At 44.1% G+C, this 24,787-nt stretch overlaps 1 protein-coding gene across 6 annotated transcripts in view; it reads right to left on the bottom strand.

Moving 5' to 3' along the window:
* RIPOR2 (RHO family interacting cell polarization regulator 2) overlaps window positions 1-24,787 on the bottom strand; it is a 110,438-nt gene that overhangs the window by 11,405 nt on the left and 74,246 nt on the right. For 4 of the 6 annotated variants that reach the window (XM_074547414.1, XM_014264303.3, XM_005482901.4 and 1 more), the window contains exons 2-16: window positions 23,110-23,236; window positions 21,833-21,988; window positions 21,121-21,199; window positions 20,883-20,906; window positions 19,841-19,894; window positions 16,895-17,044; window positions 15,932-15,995; window positions 12,127-12,170; window positions 10,820-10,945; window positions 9,272-9,420; window positions 8,060-8,189; window positions 7,376-7,522; window positions 5,358-6,047; window positions 2,580-2,764; window positions 629-797 (exon numbers count right to left, since the gene is read on the bottom strand). In XM_074547414.1, the coding sequence (XP_074403515.1) occupies window positions 629-797; window positions 2,580-2,764; window positions 5,358-6,047; window positions 7,376-7,522; window positions 8,060-8,189; window positions 9,272-9,420; window positions 10,820-10,945; window positions 12,127-12,170; window positions 15,932-15,995; window positions 16,895-17,044; window positions 19,841-19,894; window positions 20,883-20,906; window positions 21,121-21,199; window positions 21,833-21,988; window positions 23,110-23,210 (2,268 nt within the window). In that variant the 5' untranslated portion in view covers window positions 23,211-23,236. Of the gene's footprint in view, window positions 1-628; window positions 798-2,148; window positions 2,220-2,579; window positions 2,765-5,357; window positions 6,048-7,375; window positions 7,523-8,059; window positions 8,190-9,271; window positions 9,421-10,819; window positions 10,946-12,126; window positions 12,171-15,931; window positions 15,996-16,894; window positions 17,045-19,840; window positions 19,895-20,882; window positions 20,907-21,120; window positions 21,200-21,832; window positions 21,989-23,109; window positions 23,237-24,787 lie in introns of all 6 variants that reach the window. The other 2 variants (XM_026790965.2, XM_026790966.2) reach the window with 2 other exon arrangements.

Raw genomic sequence — 24,787 nt, 5'->3', positions numbered from 1 at the left:
AGCATGTTTTGATTTGTCAGGAAAACCCTGATGACCTCACTTACTGGATGTTTAAATTCGCATTTGCCGTGCATGAAAAAAAAACCTACAGAAAAGCTCCTCTAGTTGTGAGCATGAACTGGACAACTCTGATGTCCCAGGGGGGCTGTCTCATGCTGCCTTCTCCGTGCCTATTGCAGACAGAATCTCTCTGCACCATGTGCAAAAATTCATCTCTGCTCTTGCACGCTGCAGGCTCATCTCAGTTAAACAGTGGAGACAGGGTTCCTGTTTTACCCCTGAAGACACAGGTTGCTTTAACTGGGAACTGACTTCAGTCCCAGCAAAGGCAGCAGGAGTTTGTAGCCCAGAGCAGGGGATGCCCCTGTTCCCACTGCCCTGCCCCTCAGCCCTCCTGGGCAGCTCGTGCCAAGCCCCCCTTAGTTCACAGGTCAGGTCTGCTCCAAAACCAGCCAGGATGGAAACGATGGAGGCACCTCTGGCTGGGGTCAGGGTGTCACCATCCAACCCCAGCATGGTGTCTGTGCCAGCCCTGAGCTCCCACTGCCTCGCAGGAGCAGCGCTGACCTTGCCAGCCTGCAGGCAGGAAGGATTTAAAATAAATGCCCAAATGAGGCGGGGCTGGTACCTGAATGAGCTGGGTGCAGTACTGCAAGTGCTTAACTATGGTTATGTCCAGGCTGTCGTTGCCTGTGGTCAGGGGCAGAGGGCTGCCAGCCACGCTGGTGCCCACGCCCGTGTCCTCGGTGAGAGCTTCGCTCAGGTGGCCTCTGGCTTCTGGGTGCTCCGTCCTGTAACTGGGGAGGAGGCAGGGAGGAGGAAAAAGTCAGTGCAGGGCTGGCAGCTGCCACAGCAGACACACACCCGCACCCACAGCCCCACTCACACACAAGGGGATGAGCAAAGAGCACGGCAGAAGAGCTGAAAGTGCACAGAAACCTGGTGATGGGCACATCATATCACAAAGGAGCAGGGCTGCCCTGCCTGGGAACAGGAGGGACGTGCCCATCCAGGGGACAGACCTGTCCCCTGACTGGCTTGCCCCGAGTGATGTGATGTCCTCAACAGCAAGGTTTGTCGTGGTTACTGTCCCTTGGTGGTGACAGTTTTCTCCCATCTGTGACGAATCACCTGCCCAGTCGTTCTGGATTAAGAATCATGACAATTTGTACCTTCCCAAATGCTGAGCTGCTAAGAACAGCTCTGTGCTTGCAGCTCAGTGCTTGAGATTCTTGCAGAGTCCTCCTGCTGTCAAATTTAAGGCTCATTGCAGAAGGAAAGGAAAACCACTGCTGAAGTAAGAGACATGATGTTTTCATATGCAGTTTTAGACACAATGTGTACAGCTTACTTTGCCAATTGTTTCTGCATGAGTGTTGAGCTAGTCTTACTGTGTTTTAAATCATTATTTCCAATATTGTCTTGCTGCACAATGATCCTCCCCATGTTTAAATGCAAAGCCTGAGGTCAGTCCCCAGATGGCAAGTGTGTTTGGCTGCAAGTTCAGAAGTTTCAACACTTGCAGTCTTTACACTGAGTCACACACTTACACATCTAAAAATGGAAGCAGGAATCTGCACTGTCTGGGGATGAGCCAGAGGGGAAAAAAAAGAAATTTTAATTTCTATTTTAACTGGTTGAAGCTAGATCCTTAAATCAGCACAGACCGGACTGAGGTCAGGGTGCCAGTTCAGCAAGCAACACAATTTCCCAAATTTTTTTCCCCACCAAGTCTTATTCTGGAATGAGGACATGATGGGAACAGCACGGTGGTTGCTCATTGCACTCAAACTGCTTTAAGCAAGCTGTGAGTAGTACAGCTCCCTGGCTGGAGAGCACAGGCAGGGAGGGAACCGTGTTCCTTTCTCTTTTTCCAGCTCTAGTGCCGCTTACGTGCCTGCTGGGCATCGTGTCAGCTCGAAGGAGGCAAACATGCTTTCAAGATCTAATGACTGAAGCACAGCATCTTAAAGTCACACAACAATGGCAGGCCACGGCACAACACCACAGCTTTTTTTATTTTCTCTTTTTTTGTTTTTTTTTTTTTTTTTTCTCAGAAAGACCAAAAGTGATGAAAGAAGGGCAGGTGACACGCAGGGCCATGAACAGAGTACCAGTCATCACTCTTACATTCCAAAGGCAACCTACATCATGCTGCTTAAATCTGGCCCTGTGTTATTGTTACTGACAAGCTTAATCCACTGCAAAGACTCATTCGGCTAGAGAGAAAAGACAAAGGGAGGGGGGAAAAACCACAGAGGAATTAGTAATTACATCCAAGGAAAGCCAGGTCCAAACCTATGTCAAGGAAGAGGCTCTGCCAGTATTGATGTCAGCCTTATTTAATTTACCCTTCTCCTCTGGAGGACATATTGCATATATTTCAACAGAGGAAAAAAAATGGTCCTGGAAACTAAAGATTTTGTATGCAGCATCCATGGGGAGCCCTCTGACCCTAAAACTCATCAAGGATTAGTCAGTCTTCCTTGAATAAATTGTGCACCAGGATCCCCTGTTAGTGACAAAGAGCCAGGGTGTCAGTTTGGCGTAAGCACAGCTGGCAGGTACTACAAACTTACCTATTCTTCTCAATCTCAGTATCTGAAAATACCGAGTCTGCACCTCCTCCACCATTACAAACCTCCACACCACCACCATCCTCATCATCAAAGTCAGAGGTGTTCAGGAAATCAAAGCTTTCTAAAGCACTTTCAACTGTTAGACTTAAACTGGAGGACCTGCTTCGGCTTACTGCTGGCTTGCACTGCAAAGGCAGAACGAACCAATGAAAACCCCAGGTATTAGCTACTACAAGAAAGATAAGAAAAAAAATTGATAAAGCTTAAAACTTCAAATTCTTCATTTTATTTTTAAAACTTCATTTTATTGGGTGTTTCATTTCAAGCCTTCATATTCATAGCATATACAATCAAAGCCTGAGAACTGGAGAAAGCCTTTCATTCCTCCTCCCCTCCTCATGCTACCCACTCTCTTCCCCAAAGGAAAACCCTCAAAGGCAAAATTCAACATGTTTTATAGAAATGAGAAGAACTTCTTGAATCCAAGTTTCTCAGCCCTCGGCATTTTGCAAAAGGAATGACGGGAATTAATGCAATGGAAGTTGAAAGGGGAAGGCACATTCCTTAATTGCTGTTCTAGCTACAGAAGCCAATTTATACATATCCAATGGCACTACCTGATTTATTCCAGACGTAACTCTAACAGACCTTAGCCAGGAATGAATTTCATCCCACAGCTGCACATTTATTAATGGAATGAAAGGAGTGTTGTGGCCTTTGAAGCCAAATGGATTATCAAGGAAAAGCCAATAAGGTATCAGATTCCTAGGTGACAGAGAAAGGCAGTATTGTAACTCAGAAATTAACAGTGCTAGAGAGAGGGGGGGACCATCCCCACCTCACCGCAGGGAAGAAACGCAAAGGAACCTTGCTGTTGCTGTAGGAAGTATGAAATACCCTGGCCCCATGTGGCACTTCATCCACATGTGCCCTCAGAATTTCTTCCAGGGTTATTCTGAAGAGTCAGATGTAACTTGAGGGATCATCTCCATAGGTTGGTGCAATGACTTCCAACATCTTTCACACCATGTGATTATTTGATCAGAAACAGTCATGAGCCACTGGTGCCATTACACAGGCCACATCCTCCAGTCCCAGGCAGGAGCCATGACTTTGTCTCAGCTCACAGAAAAATGCATTGGCCTCTGAGGAGTTCAGATCCAGCACCAGCTGCTCTAGAGCTGAAGGGAGCTGGAGTTCCATTTGTAATTCATTTGCACACAATACTAATGGTCATACATTTGCACTTAGGATGTTTGAGTCCTTATACTGACTGTACAGTCAATAGCTGATCAGACACACTTCCCAACACATTTGTGATGAGGATGAGTGCTGTATCCTGCTTCTTCTGCAGCACCAATGGTTTCAGCTTCCATCAGGGCTTCGTAGCACAGCTTATTCAAGCAAACAGAAACAGCATGTGGGCCATTTTCTCTGCTCATCCAATATGGCCAAGAGAGGTTTCTTCTGCCACAGCTGGAATCCAGCTCAACCCTTCTGCATGAGGAGCCCTTTTCTGCATGGCTGCTGGTGATGCTGAGTGCCAGTCTGTGAGCTGACCACCAGACTTCCACAGGTCTGAAGAGGCGTCCATCTCGAGTGCACAGGAATCCTGTCTGCACATCCATCCTCTCACCCCCATCCCATGTCTGTCTGTTTGTAACTTCTGATCAAAGCAGCCGAAATAAACAGTGTCTCTCTGCCCTTTGGATAATCAACCTCTTGTACCAAGTTAGAAAATAATAGTAATGGTACCTTTGCCTGCTCAAACCTCTCTAGGAATAAATAATGCAAGGAATGAAGCCTGCAGGCTGTCAAAAAAAGATGCTTAATTTGGAAAAGTACCATGCAATGGAAATAAGGGGGTTAACAAAGTTTCTTTCAAAAAGATAATGCAGAAGAATAAATGTTTCCCTGCTTCTTCCTCAGCCATATTTTTGAATAATGAGGCTTAAATGAATAGCAGACCAACTTGCATATGAATATGAAGCATTTGAAATGATTATTTCCCATATAATACTGTTTGCAGAGTAACGTGTCACGAGTTGCTATTCACAGGGGAGATACAAGTAACAGTGACCTGCAGTAAACATATTAAAAACACACATGCAAACCATTTTTCTTCTGATTTTTAACATTATTCTCTGCATCTTGATGTGATGACAGGATGTCTTTCATTATGAAAACGGATGAGGGGAAAAAGGAAAAGGCCATGCTAGGTGACATGGGGACGGCAACCTTCAGTGACACTTGTGCTTCTAAATCCCTTTGGCAATTTAGAAAATTCAGCTTGTATGGCTACAGGGCCTGATCCTCAGCTGGTGTAGTTTTTTACAGCTCCATGGAGTTCAGGGGCAGTATGCTAAAGTACACCCACTGAGGATGTGACTCATAGATTTCAAAGGCAGAAGTTTGGCTATATTTGATCCCCAGTATGGCACAAGCAATGGGTTCACAAGAGGTGATTCACAATGGTTCACAAGGCATTCAGGGAAGGGTATAATTTAATTACCCTCCTGTCACAGCACCTTTTTCTCTTTCCCCCAGGTTTTGATAAAAGATCTGTTGCTTGAGGACACAAGGCTATGACAAGGACGTTGTTGACAAAAGTTTAAAAATGCAACATTGTGAAAGGATGCTCCAAGCAGGAGCAAATCTACTGCTACCAGGGAATTCTACTATTCTCCAGAAAGCCTACTTTGATGTTTGAGAGGCAGGCAAGGAGTTTGTACCTGCTCAGATTTTCTTTAGGGTAGCATTTTCTGAAATTGTACTCACTTTTAGGATGTCATCTAGATGCATCACTTCTTGATCCAGGTCCTGAAACTCTTTATACTGCTCTTTATGTGGCTCAAGAGCTAAGAGGAGCCCTTGCAAGGCTTCTTCAATGCTTCCATCGAGATAAGACTTATATCCTTCTGATTCCCCACTAATGGATCCCTCACAAGGCAGCCTCTCTGGGGTCAGGGGTGTCTCTGCTGATGTAAGCCTTTTGACCAGCTGCTTTGTGATGTTGCCCTCATAGGTATCCAGCTCCACAGGCTTGAGTTCTGAGCCTTCATCCGTGTCCTGCAGGAGAGACACCGGGACACTCGTTTCCACAAAGATATGATCGCTCCCAGCATCAGAGACCTTTTGGCAAACTTCAGGAGCTGCCCTGGGGGTGTTCTTGCTCTCAGCCACCGCTCCCTCTCCGTGGGACAGCAGGTCCTTTGGCTCAGCAACAGAGTCTCTGCGGGAGTCGCTGCTGCTACAGTCCAGGCTGGAGCTCTGGGAGGACCCCAGGGCTCGGTGCTGGCTGGGGGTGGCAGTGATGTCAGGGCTGGAGCTGACGTGAGCACAGGAGGACTCTGCTGAGTTGGCAGGGGGCACAGCATCTTCATAAGGCAGGTCACCAAAAGTGAAGGAGAGAGGCCGCTTCTCAGTGGCTGCTGTGCCATTTTCAAATACTTCATCTGGCAAATTCGACTGAAAAGATAATAGGGAGAAAGAGTTTATCAATGCAGCATTGGAAAGAGGAAAAAAATAACAGCATGTGCCCAGGAAAGAAAAAGGCAAGGCAAAAGATTAAAGAAGCATTCAAGACTTGAGAGATGGAAAGAATATTTCAAATCAAACTTCCACTTTCATCTGGCACAGCTCCTCAATTTCAGCATGAAAACTTCTGGAAAACCTGGGCTCTGCCATGCCTCTGCTAAAAAGAGAGCTCTAGGAAATGATCTCCAGAGAGTCATGAAATCTGTTCACTCTACTATATTCTCTCAAACAGCATTTCCAATGCACTGCTCTAGTTCCTGTATCATGGTTCTTTTTAATAGGATTGTACATAAACCACCTTGTCTGCATTTTCCTACTCATTACAGATTTCTGTTCTACTTATTTTCTGGCTTCTAAAGAAGTAATTCATAAAATGTAACACAGTTTGCTCCAAGTTTCTCTAGTGTCATGGTGGTTAAATGGTGATAGTACTGTGCTATTTCCTTTTATCCAATGTCCTGCACATGGCATGGATGTCTGTAACAATTGTTCAACCAGAGTTATACAGTTCTCTCCAACATGAGTTTCTGTTGAAATGAGTCAGCCAAATTGGTGGTGTATTGAGCAGGACACTGATCATTAAAGAAGCAAAACCAGCCTATGCAGACTCCAGACTTATCAAGGCAGATATATACATATATGTTCCTCTCTGACTGACATATGGGGGAAAATGACTATAAGAGTCACGACCTGCCTATCTAACCTACAAACCCTGCTTTGTTATGTGGCCAGCTCATGGAAATGCATGGCACAGATGGAAGGCAACTACTATTTTGCTGACAATTTGCTGGAAAGAACTGTAGGCATCCACATATTGTTAGGCTTAAGGGTTAAGCGTCCAAAACTTGAAATTTTTTTCTAGTATTATTAGCAGCTTTTGTCCCTAAACATAATCATAGCCAAAGGTTTATTTCTTCTTTTCTTTGACATGGGTATGCTTTTAGCTTCTGAAAGTCATGTTACTAGGCAAATGTAGAGTGTCAATCAGTGTAGCAGGTGATCTTTAAAAACACTGGTGGCTTGTACTCCTGCCCTGCTCTCTGCCCACAGACAGTTGACTTCTGATCATTATCTCTGTAGAAACTAAGAGGAATTTTGATTTAATGGGAACTGCATGGGCTCACAGTTATGTCCTGCCCTCTAATCAGTCAGCAAAATGAGCGAGTTGCAACAGAGAGCGACACACGAAGCATGCGTGGGAATGCAAATGCCACACAGGAACTGAAAAAATCCTTCACCAAACAAAAAACAGAACTCACATATAGCTCTAGCCCTGCTTTTGGGCTTAGCCTGAGCGATGGCAGGTCACTAAAAGAGCGACTGCGACGAAGCTTGTCAAAGAAAGTGTCTTGAAGAGCATCTAAGATTGTCAACTTTGGCCTGTCTTGCAGGGGATGCAGCCATTTCTTCAACAGTTAAAGCAAAGAGGGTGTGAGGAAGGGCAAGTTAAATGAATGCTTTGCAGCAGAGTACTAAGTTACAGCAATGGGATGCAGCGCTTGCAAAGTTAATCTCTGTACAGATGGCCTGATTAAGCATTCAGAATTCGATTCATGCAAAATGTAGAAACACCCTGTGAATATCTTCAGTACAGGGGCGAATTTTATCACAGGATACTTAAAAATACTTGTGCTATAATAGTTGCTTAACTACTGTTGCAAAATGAAAACACATTTTTTAAAGATTATTCAAGCATCACAGCAGTCAGGCAGGAAGGATAGGTATGCATTAATTGGCCACCTAGTTTCAAAGATGCCAGGATCATAGTCACCTGCTTTTACGATTAGCAGCTAGGAATGCACTTGCTTTATAAGTATTTGTAAGGGTAACCTGCTGGAACCAGGGCAAAAAAAGCTTAGACATGTAAAGCAGTGAAATGTTTGCAGTGTTTGAACTGCTCTAAGGTTTCTCATTACATAAACACGAAGCCAAACAGAGCTTACAAAGAATGAGTGGTCCTTGAAGGTTGGTGTTTCAGGAGTGCCTTGGCTGTACATGGACATTCTCCTCTGGAGAGCAGATGCCTTGCTCACATTTCCTGTGGATGGGGTCAAATCTTCAACATCAAAGGGGCTACGGATACACAAGCAAGAGGGGAGAAAATAAAAGGTTGTTAGGCTGAGCAAGAGGGACTTTCAGGTCCATAGAAAGCATTTTTGAAAGGGTGGTTTATTAGCACATCAAAACCCAGAGGTAGCAAGTTTTTAAACTGAAGTGTTTAAAGAAAATGTTGTTAATTAGACAGCAGTCTCAGAAGTGTGGTTTTCGGTTCTGATAAAAGTGTTCCCTCAGAAATAATTTCTGTAGTGTAGTCTGATGTTATTTTTCTCACATGAAAAGTATTCTTGCATTTGAGTTGCCAAGTGTCACACATACTAATGAGAAAGGTGCTCAACTATTAATAGAGCTGTTGCATTGTAAAGGAAACCAGGAGCTGTTATTGCTGCCTTTATGTTTACTGCATTACAAGGAACAGCACACATGATTGTAAAAAGTTAAATGCATCAATGCTTCTTCAGAAATGACATTTACTTATTTTATTAAAATGCAGTGAGAATTGGGTTTGTGTTCTAAGACTACCAGCTCACCTATGCTGACCAATGTGAATAAAAAACACCAAGAGATTTCCCATCACTCTTGTGGTGTATGAAGCCCTTAAAAGCCAGCTTTTCAAGATGGGCCAGCTCCTGAACTTTGCTATGCTAGTGTAAATCCATAAAATGATTTAAAAAAACATTAAAAATATATATAAATAAAAAATATACATATATATATATATACACATACATATATATATATATATATATATGTATATGAGCACTCAGTTACATCCCATTTTTAAGCTTTGAAGTAAGCTTTAGGCAATTCTGAGATCTATCATCACTAAGCAGTTCCCATACCTTGTAATGTCAGTTCTTACCAAACCTAATTTAACAGCTGAAACTAGGCACAGCCCTCTTCACCACAGGAAAAGCAGGTAAACTGTGGCTGACCATGAACTATTTCTCATATACCAAACTTGGGCCACAGTTCCTTCACAATCTTCCTCGGCAGGGAAAAATATGGAGAGAACTACCCACATGGATGAACCATTTTTCTTTGATTGAAGTTTTACAGCTGATTGATTGATTGAGTGACCAAGGAGTTCTACTTACTACCAGGTGATCTCAAGGTTCAGCTTTACTGTGCCAAGGTCATTAATGTCTACTGCAACCACCTGAGGCCGGGCTGCAAACAGGTCTTTTGTCTCACAGGTTACACTTCCCACAAGGATATGAGTAGCAAGTCCTTTAACTTCTGTGACCTGTAAGAGATGAGAACAGGATATTTAGGACCACAAAAGGCATTGCAATCCCTAATCCCAAGATGAATAGTTTTGATTGTCTGGCCTGGCCTCCTTGCCAAAGAGCTTCTAAAATATGATTGTCTGTTGCATTACTTAAGGAAAAAAATCTGGGTTTGGTGGTGGTTTTGTTTTGGTTTATTTTTAGGAAATGCATAGCTGCATATGATCATGATTCCATGTTTTCTTTATGTTTTTTATAGGAGTCAGAAGAGGACAACCGTACTGGCTCAGACCAAGCGGCTGTCTAGTCTTGTATTTGATCTTTTGCACTAATGATAACCAGAGCCCAAGGGAAGAGTGAGAACAGGGAGGCCATAGAGTGTTTCAGCAGCTGACAAATTCCTGACTGGGAATCTCCTGATGTAACTTGCCTAATCAGCAATTCCCAAGGGAGCTCTCTTCCAGATATTTCTCTTTTGTAACTCTGAAGCCGTGTAATTGTTTGCACCAAGGACGGCCTTTGGTGAGGACTTCTACAGATCTACTGTTGAGGAACCACCTCTGTGTATGTTGTTACAGTAGGAGGAGAGCACTATTCATATTTAGAGATATATTTGCCTGGGAATTCAGAGTGACAGTTCCATATGCAGCTCCTACACAAATCAGCCTTTGGCTGTTTGCTTGAAAGTCAGTTCTTGAGCCTTTAAGTGAAAGTGTTTGGACAGAGTTCAAAAAGGGAAGAGAATATACACATTAACCTTAATAATACTGGGATTCTTGTGTACTATAAAAAGGGGTTCTCTCCTAGCTTTCCACCTTAAACTTGTGTGTTAGATTGAGGAGAGTGACTCACCATGTGTCACAACTTGCCTTTCATTGAAAACCTACCGTCTCACGCATCTGGGATTATTTTGGTAGTGGGTTTTGAAATGACCTGCATATTTTTTCATAAAATCTTTACAGTGTCAAAGAGGACCATTTCCCCTAAGACTTTCGAGACATTCTTCTGTTTAAACTTCCTAACCAGGGACATCTGGAATGGTCCCTAGGAGCAATTTCTAGACAGGGATGAGAGAATGGGTATCTCTAGGTTGAAGGCTTATGGAAAAGAAAGCATATGGACTTCCAGCCAGGAGAAAACTGTGTTGGGACACTGAGAGCAACGAAGATATGGAACAGTGATGAAAAGACTCCAGTTTGGGAAGAAAATCTCTCCCACAGCTCTCACAAATGGATTAGTCTTGTAGTACCTAAACTGGACAATATTACAGCACTTTAGTAGGTGTGTGAGAAATACTAATTATGGCTCATTTCTGAAGAGTTTAATGATCTGCTTCTGTGTTTTTGCTGATGGTGCATGAGAAGGCAGGTTCTTGACTCCTGCCTTGCTTGCAGGCAAAGGAGTCAGCATGCATACCTTAATGGAGATCAGACCAACAATGAGAGGGAGGAAAACCATCTCTTCTCCATCCCAGCTTTGCTTGCCATTCACTTCTATCTTGCCTTTCAGTTTCCAGCGCTGGCGACCGTAGCGCATGAAAATCTGGAAAAAAAAAATCCTCTCATTTTCTTGAGAAATCTGTTCTCATGATGCACAAATAAGAGAAACAGAACTGGGGGAAGAGTCTGAGAAAGGCTGGAAGAGTTAGGTGGCGTAGGTGCTGCCCTTCTACCTTCCCATCGAGTCAGAAGGAAAAATCTACTGGAGGATCTCTATCTCTCAGCTCTCCTAATTGCTCCTTTTGGTAGTGAATCCCTCACCCAAGTTTTTAACTTCATGTAACTTGATGACTCATAACAAAGCTGCAAGGCATTTAATTCCACTTACAGGGAAAGTGGCAGGGCAAAGGAGATTTAGGAGGGCAGGATGAAAGCACCAGTGGTCTATCCTAACATCTACAGCTTGTTGGATCACCTGCCCTTCCAGCAGGTAAGCTTTTGGCCATTCCCCATCAGAGACCTCTCCAGCTGTGAGGTTTTGGCTGTCTGATGACAGAAATGAATGACATCCCTAGTGCAGTAACCCACTTTGAAGCATCAAGAGCAGGAAGACCACTTTGGGCCAGCTGGGAGACAACTGCACCAACTAATTGACCCTACAGAGGAAGCAGGAGTCATTTGTTACAGGGAATGAGAGTGGGAACAAAAGAATCTATGATCGAGGCAGCTAGGAAGTACTATACTGGTTAGAAGGATTCACTATCAATCCACTGCAAATTTCTTGCAAGGTTAGTTCTGTTCTGGTAGAGCTTTTATTTTAATCCCTCTCTAATGAACACACTCCTGATGATCTCTATTGAAACACTGCAATGACCAGAGATCCTGATGCAGCGTCACAGCAGGTAACACCTGGGTCTTGAGAAATGGTTATTGTGTCTTTCTGGCACTGATCTCTATGATGAAGTAGAGCCTATGCATTCAGTAAAGGATGCTTGCAAGGATGTGTTCCATTTGCCCTACGTGTATGGGATGGGGCATATGATTTTTTTCCAGGGGAATTAGAAACTTTTGTCAAAATCCAGGTCTTCTGACAGATGCCCTGACAAAAACAGACATATAGAGAAGGCAAGGTTTATCAGAGCACATATGGGAAAAATAACATAAAAATAACGTTCATTGAGGTGCTGATGTGAAAAGGTTTTATTCATCGTGACATAAAGAGCAGCAGTTATGCCTTCCTCTTGATTCTTTTGCTATTTGATAAACAAACCGATGCAGACATACCTCGTATTGATCTCCTGGGCAGAGCCGAGCGAAGCCAGCCAGACCTGAGAAGGAAAGACACAGAGAGGCTGTGGGAGGGCCTGGGCTGCCAAGTGTGGCTGAGCCCAGAAGTGGGGTGCAGTGGGGTGCCCAGGGCCACCACTGCCACACTTGGACAGAAGAGAGCAACACTCTCCTGCAGCCCCCCAGCTGATGTTTATATTCCCCTCCTACTGTTGCCTGTGCACCCTCCAAACCAAGACAACCCACCATCTTAATTTTCTATTTTCTTGTTTAATTTGTATAAAATTCTTTGGGCTGTGGTTTCTTCCACATGAAAGATTTATACCTTCCAGCCTTTTTCCCTATTAGAGCCTGAAGTTTCCTTTCATATAGTAACTACAGAAGAAGGAGAAACACCTTCCTGACATCATCTGGCTTCAGACCCTCAGCTGAGAGCCCCTCCCATGGCGAGGTGCAGGCGAACTGCTGATCCCCCTGCAGTGCTGCTCAACGCTGTCTGAACGAGCTCCACACTTCAACACAGATCCCTTTTTAGCACATCCTCAGAGAGGCACAGCAAGCAACAGGGCCTCCTTCTGCTTGGTGTTTCCATAACATTATCATTCCCATAATAGCTGAGTGTCTTTCAATAGTAAGTGCATCACAAAATATGACTGACATCTGTAATACCAGATTAATCCCATTTTTCCCCAGAGTGGGAGAAGTAGCACAGCAAAGCACTTGTGATCTATGTTTGGTTTTGGGGTTTTTTAAGGTAGGACATAACAATGCTATTTTTATATCAGCACTACGCATATGAAATGAAAGTTTCCTGAGGCTCCACACTGAAATCCAAGGGGAATTACCACCCCACTCCTGGCCTGCTGACCTGCTTTTCTACAGGATTCAACTGGTTGATTTTCCCACAGAGGAAGCTTCTCCTTTCTCACAGATTCCCCTCAGTATGCAGCCATTGCACTTGTTTTGGTATAAAAATGTACCCAGCTTTGCCTATGTGAGCCTAAATCTATGCCTCTAGTGCTGCAGTGCCCAAAGAAAGCGTCTTGAGACCACATACAAAGCCTGTGGCAGAGAAAGGGATGCCCCAACAGAACACACTGGGGTGTGTTAAAATCAAGGCAAGTATGAGGAGCCCTAGGAGTCCTGGTTGTATTTGCAGGGATGAACCAGTCCTGCTATCTGTACTGTAGGAGCAACTCAATCCCTGCATGCTGTCATGGGCTGTCCCTGCTTGTCTGCCTCTTCCATTTCTTTGACCAGAAAATAGTTTTCTTTGCTCATCTTAGTGTTCAGAGAGGCCCTTGCACAGAGCTCATATTACCAATTCCTTTCTAATTTATTTACTGTTAATAAATAATTTACGATTACTAGCACTCCACCACTGCTCCTCTCTCCCCAGGCACGCTTTTATAAGTGAATTTGATCTCTCCTGGGACACATCATTGAAAGCATCTGAGGAAAATAAAAGGTCTTTTTTTTTGCCCAGTGTATGGGTAGGGTCAGTGAGGAAACTCCAGCTTAAAACTCCAAATGGACATTGAAGTCTGTGAGCTGTGACTGGCCCAACCAGGCTGGCCAAGTCTTTTCAGAATGATGAAGAGGAGGCTAAATGCTGACTTGACAACAGGGCATAAGTACTTCCGTAGGAAACAACAGGGGACAGGGGGCTGTGGGAAGGAGGCAGGGCCACTTGGAGCTCATGCAGCACGTGCAGCTCTGCTGGTGGGCAGGATGCTGGACTCCTGGACTCCTGGCTGCTGGTGGTGGGCTCTGTGTAGCAGAGCCACCTGAGAGTCAGGCCAGCAAATTGTTCTCTCTTTAGTGAAACATCTGGGCTCTTCACCTCCTGCTGTCCTGGCTCTTCAAACAGCTATAAGGGCACTTTCCTGTACATCACAACAGGACACGCAGATTCCATACAGGAATTTCCACACTCGCTTTCCCTGGTAAATTTCAACAACTGATTAATCCTGGCCAGTTAGCTAAGCCTGCTGGCACATTTATTATCTTGATTCTGAAAAATGATTAGGCTTTTATTTTTCTATAAATATCAGTCATAAAAGCTCTGTGCAGCTCCCCTGCTTCCTGACAGCATTGTGTAGGTTGGCTTGCTTTCAGTCTAAGTGACAGAGGGCACAAAATAAAAATAACTTTCACTGGAATGGCTAGGAACAGATAAGCTTTGGGGAGAGGAATGCTTTGATTTTAAATTAGATCCTAAAGTTAGCTGGATATGCTGCAGTATAACTTGAGGGGGAAACTTGCTGTGTGATCTGCAGGCTTTTTTGCCAGAGCTGCTGCAAGCCTTAGCAATAGCAATGGCTATATTGTCTTATAGGATTCCTATTCCTCGGGAAAACTATCTAGATAGAAATCTCAGATGCCCTAATTAGAGAATACTTAGTATGGCATTTCTCTTTGCTGAATTTGGGCTTCTTTACGTGATGCAAACTGTGTTCAGAAGCAGCTGCTGCTTGTGCTCTGTGCTCTGCTCCTGCATGTGAGTGCAGTACCTGCCTTCTCCAGAGCCCTTGAGTTCTGCCAGAGGATTTGGCATCCAAAAGAGAAGGGGCCAGACCTCTTCAGACAAGACATTTGTGACACTGTGTCACCTTCTGCAACATGTCCCACTGCCAGGAACTGTGCACTGCACTTACAGCAAATAAAGAAATGCTCCAAGGGAGCTGGAAAATCCCTTTACACACTCTGTGACATTGCTTCATTCAACATGTCCATGCTGTGGATCTGCTGTGGGTTCTTGTACAGAAATATCTGTCTCTGTGTGTTCATCTAAAACCTGAGGGATGGAGCTACGAGAACTCCAACATCTGCTGCAATTGTTTTCTCTAATATGAGAGCACAGAGTAGCTATTTTAATTTAATCTAAGATTAATCTTAATCTCATGCAATGCAATCATAGGAAACAACTGTGACAAGGCAGGCAGAATCAAAAGCTTGTATGAGATTTCTGAGCTCTCAAAACTCCACCAGCAATACTGTGGATGTTTTAAATGGCAAGATACCAAGTGAAGAATTAAGAGTTCATGAATATTTAGATGCTGACTTTGTTTTATAGAACTATTCTCATGCCAGTAACTGAAGATCCAAAAAAGATATCCACTCCTAGTGTCTTCTTTAAGACATTGAGTCTTAAAGGGATAACAGCATTAGCAATACCTGATGATCCATTGAGGCTTCAAGTAAAATTGATTTCATTGCATTCAAATCCATAAACTCTCCTGTCATAAAGACAAGGAATAAAATGGAAAGGTAGATGCCATCACAGAGTTATCCAGGAAAACTATCCCCAGCTTTTTGCTTTTTTTACATTTGGTCAAAAATAGCATTAGTCACAATTAGTAAAGGAGTTAGAAATAGCTGATGTCAAATTAAAAAGGTATTTTACATTTCAAGTTCAGCTCCATGGAAATTCTGATAATTTCCCAGTCACCTTCTCAAAGAATTACTGAAAATAGAGGCAAAAATGACAGCAGTCTTCAAAACTGAATTGCTTTGGCTGTTGGGAGGAGTCTTTGTGGGAGGTAATTAGTCTAGAAAACAAAAAGCAGAACCTCAGAAAGCTCGTAAGCATTGGTGTTTCTGTTTCTGTAATCCTTTCCAGTGGGCAGGGGTGTGAACAGGGGGTTTGAAGGCCCAGCAATGGGTGAGAAACCCCACCTGTCATAAATGCATGTCACACAGCACGTCTCAATTCCCTCACCAATGTGTGCAACTGCTACTGTGCAACAGTAGCAACTGCTACTGTTTCTGAGAAAGAAGGGAAAGGTGAAAAGGCACTTACCTTTCATCTTGATGCAGAACTCCCCCAGTAGGTTTTCCAGCTCTGCTTCTATGGTACACATGTTCTGTGTTGGAAAAGAAAATAGTGAGGGCAGACAAAACTTCTCTGGGGTTTATTTTTTTAAGGTCTGTTTGTAAGGATAGATTCAAGATATTTTGCAGTAAAATCAATCTCAGAGTCATCCTTATTGTTTACCTAGGGGTGGCCCTAAAAAATGGCAGCTATGCCTGCTTTTTTTGACACTGCAACCCTGTGCTTGTCTGCTGCTGCATGCTAATCCTCAAGATGGCAAAAGGGAAGCTTTGACTCTTGGAGTGTAACCTGCTCACTTTTCTGGTCCTCTCCAGCCAGGCCTTGTGCCACAGCAGCAGCTCTATGGTGAAGTGGCTCCCAGCATGATTTAATCTCTCAAGAAATGTGGACTACATTAAGAAAGAAGGCTGTGAGAGATGGATATTAGATCCTCTCCAGTTCTTCCTTCAGGTTTTGGAAGGTTGTCACAGCTTGTGTGCTGGGAAGTCTGTAACACTGTTAGACTTGTTCACCATCTCCTGCCTGTTTAATAAAATAGATTTTGATCACTGCAAGCACAACACACAGGATGCCTATGTCTGTAGGCACATCATGTCCAGTCAAGATGCCATCCCTACATCTGCAGGTCGGAAGGAGGTAGTTGGAGTTTAAGTAGGTTTGGGACAGATTGATGGTTTTGCTTTTGTGCTGCAGTTCCTAGGTATAACCCTGCTCTTATAGAGTCTAAACTGTTATTTCAAGGAACTCTTTGGGCTCATGTAACCTGTCTTTGTCAGTCATCAGGTATTCACCTGAAGAAAAAGAAATACTAATTCCTCTTTGATGAGTTTTCTTTTATTTCTGGATGAAACTCTTCCTGAAATTAGTGGCAAAGTTCCCATGGCTTTCAAACAGTGTGAGAGTGAAAAGAATGAACTGATGAGGATGTACCTCTGTGTACTCCTTGTAGCTCCTGTTGATTTCAGTCAAACTCTCTCGAGCTGCTTTGCTGGCAGGAGACATTGCAAAAGCTTGCTTCATTTTGCTGGCACCATCACAGAGACGTCTTTGGATACAATAGGCTTCATAAAGCTCATCCACCTAGTGGGAACAAGGGAAGTGTACTGAAAAAACCCCAGAAACCCCAGCAAAATAAAGCCAACACAATGAAGTCATTTGCATTAAAAGAAAACTCAGCCAAACCATTATACCCAATGGAGGAGCTAAGGAAATGAAGCTGTGATAGTGTTACAGTCTGTGGAAAAGAAACACAAGATGAAAGTAACTTCCACTGTAAAAATCTCAATAGAGCAACAGCAGATGCCAGCAATTCACCTGCTTGCCCTGCATGCCTCTAAGCATTGTTATTTGTGTTCTCCCCATCGTACCAGTGAGGCAGGAATGCAGCCAGCTTCTCAAACATCTCGCTCTGGAAGAGCTCTTTAAAAGGCAACTGCAATGTACACACTGCCAAATGCAACTGGAAGTGGTAAATGGCACATTTAGCAGGGTCAGCAGTGGCTCTGGTTCCTTAATATCAGCCATGGATCAAAGCTGTTGCAATATCAAACCTGTTCCAATACTACTAATAGGTAGTATTGGAAGCTGGGAGTGATATTTTGAACTTTTACTGTCCATGCTCCAGAAACTGGAGTCATACTAGGAGTCGGCACAAGTAAAGGGCTTACAAACAGCTGATGTCAAGTTAAAAAAGTATTTTGAACTTCAACCCCCCCAGACACTTACATCTAGTAATTTTTTTACACTCCCTTGACACAACTTAGGGACCCAACATATTCTAAGTGCTCTGAAGTTTTGCAAAGCACAGTCACACACAGTTTGAAGTCTCACCTGGATCTAGCTTCAGAGGAGCAATGGATTTACACACCTTGTGCTTTGGTTTCCCTTTTCCCTCTAATCCCTGTACTGAATGCACACATTTACTACAACTGAGTAATATATGCACATATATACACCAGCTATATATAGTGGTTTTTTATTTTAATAAACTAAATCTGCCAGATACAGAAGATGTGGGTTTTCTAATCTGACTATCAGGGTAAGGAGAAGAACAGGAATGAAAGAAGCTGTCTCTTCTTTCTGCTTCTAACATCCCTCCTAAAACAGGATGATATTTGGGTTTTGCCAAAAAATTGTGAAATCAAGAGGTCACTCTGGGTCCCACAGTGCTCCTGCTCAGCAATGGATTTTCATGGGAGAATTTCTCTCTATGAAAGCACCTTGGCTTCATCAGTCTGTGACTCTGTGTGCTGCATTAGAGATGGGCCTGATGTAACAATCCAGGCATGTTTCCAATCCCACTTCCCAAGCCTGCTTAACCTCTAACAAAAAGTGCTGTTGCTAATTTGTTTGGAACAGGACTTGTCTTCCTGATGGCTTCAAAGCCTTGGGTCAATTTTTACAAGGCTACCTTGGATAACTGGTGGCTGAAGCCTCTGACCTGGGGCACCCCACCCAAAACAGGGATGTTTTGCAAAGTTAAATAGTTCAGCATAAGTTAATGAAGGCACAGGTAGCATTTTACCATTTTGAAGTTACAAAAAAAGCTTTCTGCACTCATACTCACTCCTGTTTCTCTTGCTAGCCAGCAAGCTAAAGACAGCTACTATAAATAGCTGTCACTTGGTATTTACTTCTGACATCGGAGTGGAGCCTTGGTCTGTGATTGATATCCTGCTCCTGCCCATGTGAATGTAGCTAGGACATGCTCATCTGCTCCCCAGGTATGTGGGATCTGCTGCGGTGCACCCCATCTTCCTTGCTTTGCTTCCTTCACAGAGCAGTGGCAGGTAAAAGGCAGAGGGCACCTCTGTGTCCCTGATTAAATACTGCTGAAAAAACCTTTTCTGTCATTAGAAACAAAGATGTTTCTACACCTGCCCAAGCCTGTGGGCTTTAATGCCACACACTTGGTTCCTTTTGTCTCTGTTGCCATGGGTTACAGAGTGAACTCATGCAGTTGGCAAGCCTGAGTAACACTACCAGCGTTACCTCTCACGTTTGGTGCTTTTCACTCTTATTCTAAACCCAGAAACCATTAGCTCTGAGCAGGCTGAAGTGGGAAGGATTTGAATGGAAATGTTCCTTAAGTACTAATTTTTGCCATTCATGTTGCCAGCAAGGGAGTAGGTGGCTTGGGGAACAAAATCTCAGTCTATCACCTCATGATTTATATTTTTATTTTCAGCTCCAAGAGTAAGAGGACTGAAATTAAAAGGTTGGGATAGGTTGTCATAATTAGAGGACTTGAAGATGCACAAATGCTTTTCAAATGACTCTCAAAGGACATTTCATCTGTCAAAAATAATTCATTTCTTTGTCAGGCTTAAAAAAGCAACTAATCACTAGCAGATATGTTTATAAGTAAGAGAATACACGCCATGGATTTCACCCAGCTCTAAAACGTATTAGTATAAATCACAAGTACCTGCACCAATATTCTTACCGATGCATTCAAATGGATGTGGGCCCCAAACCACGCAGCAAAAGCATTAGCAGTGAAATCCAGGAATAAATCCAAACTAGCTGCTGTGTGTGCTAGAGATAACTGCTGAATTAAATTGCTTTCAGATGCAACTCTCCTTCTACCTCAAGTTTGACAACAAGCATGCTGTGAGATAGATTTTCCCCAGCAGGTCTCCAACCCAATGTTCTCTCTGTACCTAAAAGTATGTGGGAGTGTCTTGGGGCATGGCTGGACCTTGGGATCTATGTGGAAACCCTTTCTTTGGCTCTGACCACCAGCCTATCATGGAAAAAACAGCCAGTCTGGGAGCGGCCTCCCCAGCACAAAGGGGTAGCAGGAGGCCAAGGGTTTGTTTCCTCAATAATATAGGAACAGATGCAGAAGAAAGATGATAGGAGAGAGCTCATTACCTTGCTAATGTGGAACTCCAGCCTTCTCATGTATCTCTCAACTGCTTTGATTTGCTGAAAGAAAGGAAAAGGCAGAGGTGAGGCACCTTTAAATAAATTAGTAAGCCACTGCTATGCTAGCTCTGCTAGTCCCCATGGGTCCAAGATACTCCTGCTTAAAACACACAGGATTTCCATGACCATGAATCCAGAATCAGTTGTCCCACCCTACTACTGTTAAGCTGCTGCTGACAATGGAGCTCCTTCACTCCGTTACCTAATGCATATTTTTAAATTACATTTACTAATTATTTTTTAATTATTTAAAAACAAACAAAAAAAAAACAAAGAAAGCAGAGCTTTTTTTAGGTTAAAAATAATGTTTTCAGTACTTTGAAATCCCATATTAATTTTGATCAGGCTTTGCATTTCAAGATCCATTGTCTTCCTTATCAAGCTAGTTTTGAGAATAAGCTCAAGCTTGGCATTTTGACTGAAAAAAAAAAATCAGACTTTTTCAGGAAATGTTTTTGCAAGATTTCTTTCACCCAAATTTTCCTGCAGGCAAAATATCTTTTCAATTTTTCTTTCTTCAGAACTCACAGGAGCAGGAATGAACTGGGGCTGGACCTGGATCCCCCCCAGCCCCCTGTGCACTGCTATCAGCCCCCATCTGACTGGGGGCTGGGTAAGAGAATTTGCACAAAGGAATGGATTTAATGGCTGTCAGTTGACAGAAGAAGGAAGTCTCTCCTCTGCTTCCTTCTTTCCTTGCCTGGCAGGGGTCTGTCTCTCTGTGCCCATCCCAGAGCCAGTCTGACCTGGCAAACCTCAGAAAAAGGGTTGGTGGGGCACGTTTGACACCAGATCAGTGAGCACACTGTGTTTGATGTTACATTAGTGGGCAATGCCAGAGCCCCTGGGAAGAGGAGGGGAGTGGGACTTCTTCCTTTGAAATGCAGGTGTTGGCATGGCCAGCAGTTCCCTCTGAGAAAGGTTTCCATGTACATTGTAAGGATATTAATGCTTCCTTGCAAAATGAGTGTTGAAGGGAGTAGCATACCTTATCTAAATCGTACAGGACTCCCTGCAACAGAGAACACAAAACTGATTAATTTTGCAACACAACAGCACCATGAGAAAAAGTATTGTTTGACACTCAGAAATCACAAACAAGACAATGGCTAGAAGGGAAGAAGAGCACCAGTGCAAATTCCCTGTATCCCACACCCATCCCTTGGCTGCTCCAGCACCTCAAGAAGGCCACTGTGCACCTACACATGAAAAAGCACGGCACGTACCAGGCGGGAGTTTCTTTTCATGTCTTTTAACTGAGTAGTCAGCTTATCCAGCTCTGTCTGGTGAACTTCCAGATACTCACTGCAAACACAAACCAGAGAACAATGCATGAGCTCTGCAGCACATACTAAGCTGGCTGATGACCATCCTAAAAGAAAATCTGCCTGACAAATGGCTTTCCTCACTGGATGTGTTTACAGACAAAAAACTCATTTACGTTGATCTGTCCTAAAAGCAGCTCCCTGCTGCCTTTTTGGGAATAAATAGGAGCCCACTTATTTAACTGTGTAAGAGCTAAATGTTCTCTTTACACTGAACAACCAGTTTCAAGTAAGCTAATCTGCTGCTCAGTTTATGGGCTGGTGCCTTTCAGTCACTACGCCTGTATCTGGCTGATTAAAGCCCTGTTATCATCTGGGATGTTATCTGAAAGGCAATACAAGCCTTTGATAGGACTCTAGGAAACTCAGAGGGAAAAAAAATCTGATGCTGAAATCCCAGACTTTGGGAGCTTTTCTCAAAATGTGAATGGAAATGGGATTCTGCCTCCTGTATTCCTGTTTCCCATACAAATATTTTAGATACTAAGTGTCACAATCCAGACTTCAAGAGGTGTATGCTCATCTCTTATGAGGAAGGATCCCTGTTTTTGTTTCTCTAGGCTCTAAAATGTCACATAAAGCTTCAGTCACCAAGCAGGATAAAAGCTCTTACTCCAGGCCACTCTTCAGGGCTCGGTAGACCTCTTCCATCCTTTTAGGCTGGGGTTCTTTGGGCGTGGTGCTGTTCTTATGGCCCAAATTATGCATTTTCTTCACCTTTGCTTGGGGCTTCTTGAGCGCTGAGGAATTTTCAATAAAAGAGTTACACCTGCAAAATGAACATCAAAGAAGAAGAAATCCCTATAAATCATAGAAATCTCAAAGGAGTGTAGCTTGAAGAAATCTTGTGATATTATCTCTGCTAGCAAAAAATGAATCCGCTTCTGTGCCTGCCCATTAAAGGTCTGCATTTCTTTATGGGTTAAGAATCTGGGCAGCCTGGGATATTTGCTTCCCCAGACATAATTGCTTCTCTGGAAATGCAAGGCCGACTCTGAGGCTCATCAGACATTTCTCTGTCTTACATTATGCCTGTCCTAACTTACATTAGATAGCCCATGAGAGAGCTAAGCTACATCCAGGTGCTAAACAGAAAGGGGAGCCCAGATAATCTCAGGTATAAAGCCTGCAGATCCTAAGGAAGATTGGGATTTGATTGAGTTTCTGGAGAACAGCATCACAGGTCTTGAGTATGCAGTGCATGGCAAAGTGAGGACAGTTGTGCCGCATACAGGTGCCTCTTTGGGGGCTTTGCTTTGCCAGCATCTAACAAGGATCATTGACTTGGGCTGACAGTGGGAGCTCCTTTGCCTACTGTTACTCCTCAGTTGCTAACTGGTGCTCTGGCACTGGGAGACTACACAAGTTAAAATCAATTGTAAAGTAGCCTCTGGGAGCAACCAGGGCTGCATGGCTTGGGCATGCCTGATTCAAAGCCCTAAGTCCTGTGTAGCTAAGTGGCAGTGCACAGAAAGGCTCCACAGCCAGGCTCAGGGAAACAGCTTTGTTTTGGATTTGTGGTGGTGCAGCAGCGAGAGAACTGTCTTTTAGGCAGCAGTGGTCTTAAACAGGAGGTGATGGCAAGTTGTTCCTGCACAATTCACATGTTGAAAAGATCACTGCGTAAGTTAAAACTGTTCTCTGAAACTCTCTCACAGCTCTGAGGCATGTGAGGAAGCCCTGCATTAATGGGGGAGAGGCAAACAGGCCAAGGGTAACACCTTAGTTATACAAAAAATATAGACACATTTTAGCCTAGGACATTTTATTTGGCAGAGAGTCAGAAAGATAGAAGTCCTCTCTCACCTCCTTTCCCCTTTCATCCCCTAAAGCCCAGAAGTCCCTTACAGCCCAATTTTGGAATTCCCCCTAGAGAGCAAGGGCACTTGCCTGGACCGTCTTTCCTGAAGCCCGCTGAAGCCAGCAAAGGACTGACTTCTAATAATCCCATTAGGACCTCCTGGGGAGAATGAATGTGATCCTATTGACATGATGTCAGAGAGCCTTGGCGATATTCCTGAAAAACAACAGAAAGCATGTCAGTGAGGGCGGAATTACAGTAAAAGGCAGGCAGTGAGGCCAGACAGCCTAGTGTCCATCCGTGACATTAAGGGGCACCTGAACCCCACGAGGGGCTGCAAGCCAGGGCACAAATCTGTGTGCATTTCCAAATCATGCCCACTCAAAACCAAAACAATCCTATTCAAATTTCTGACTTCCAGCCCAGGGTATACTGAAAATGTGCCAGAGACACAAAGAGGGTCTGGATGTGGGACTAGAAATCAGATACTTCAATGTGATAATCCCAATGCCATCCCCAATTTCTGCCAGGCCAGGCATGCTTCACCCCCAGCTCCAGCATCCCGATCTGTCCTGGGAATTATTATGGGAGCGTGCAGAGCTCTTGGAGGCGCTCACCGTCACTGCAAAGTGTGATTATACACAGTAATAATTTTAGAAAGGATTGATACATCATGAATTCCCTGCAGCTCCCCTTTGATCCTTGCTCCCATGGCTGCTCAGCCCAGGGGCTGCTGAGAAGGAAGACACAGTGGCTGTGTGTGCAGCCATGACATGCCGTGATGAGAGGGATGCCCTCCACTGTGAAGAGAGAGGAGTAAACAAGCTCCAGGCACTGTATGCTCTGCATTTCATGTGTCTGGGTGGGGGGAGCACAGCAGGGAGGAAGCCCTTGCCCTCTGTGTGCTCATTTCCAATGCCCAGCTTGGCATCTGCACTAAACTAGGATGATTTCAATCCATCCACAAATAAACAGCAGAGAAGTGCTACGGTTCACAGCAGCTCTGTCTGCTGCCACAAGGGTAAAGGGGGACACCTTTGTCTTCCTTTTCTCCTTAATCCACTGTTTTTTCTTGTCTCTGCCCTTGGCAGACAATTAAATTGATTTTTCTGCTGGCTTGGTTTTGTGCTGCTCTGGTAAGAGGAATGGCCCCACCAATTTGTGAGGATCACCAAGGCCAACACAGGCCAGGCAGCAGGGCAGGGAGCAGGAGGAAAATGGGGATGCTGGAGAAGAGGGAGCTGGTCAGCCGGTGCTGCCAGCCATGGCTCCCCCATCCTGCAGGACCTATCCTCTCACTGCCTCCATCCTTCCTGGGATGTCAGTTCAGCTGATGACACCACTGTGCTGTGAAACGGACTGAGAAACTAGGCCAGCTTAAAAATAACCTGACAGAAAACGAAGAAGAGGGGTTTTAGCAGTTCTTTTCCATCTATTTTAAAAGCTGGACCCAGCCTGCCCCATGGCCCCAGTTCATTTCACTCCAGTAGCTGGGCTGAGGGATGAGCTTGGTAATGAAGCAGGATGGCATGGCAGGGGCTGGAGCTGCCTGCAGGCAGTGGAGCTGATGTTCTGTGAAACTCTGACCTACAGGGCTAAGGGGGTGACAGCAAGTCTAAACCACCCTCTCATCCCCACAGGTCAGGAATGACTGAGAGTGCCCAATAAAACATCCATTTGTGAAAGCCAGACATCTACACTGTGAGCCTTCACAACTGAACATATTTATTAATGATAAGCACCAGAGCTACGTGCTGCTTGCATGGC

The sequence above is a fragment of the Zonotrichia albicollis genome, chromosome 1, assembly GCF_047830755.1.
Source record: "Zonotrichia albicollis isolate bZonAlb1 chromosome 1, bZonAlb1.hap1, whole genome shotgun sequence".
Taxonomy (NCBI): domain Eukaryota; kingdom Metazoa; phylum Chordata; class Aves; order Passeriformes; family Passerellidae; genus Zonotrichia; species Zonotrichia albicollis.
The sequence above is the reverse complement of the archived record's forward strand: the minus strand, read 5'-3'. Positions and strand labels throughout refer to the sequence as shown.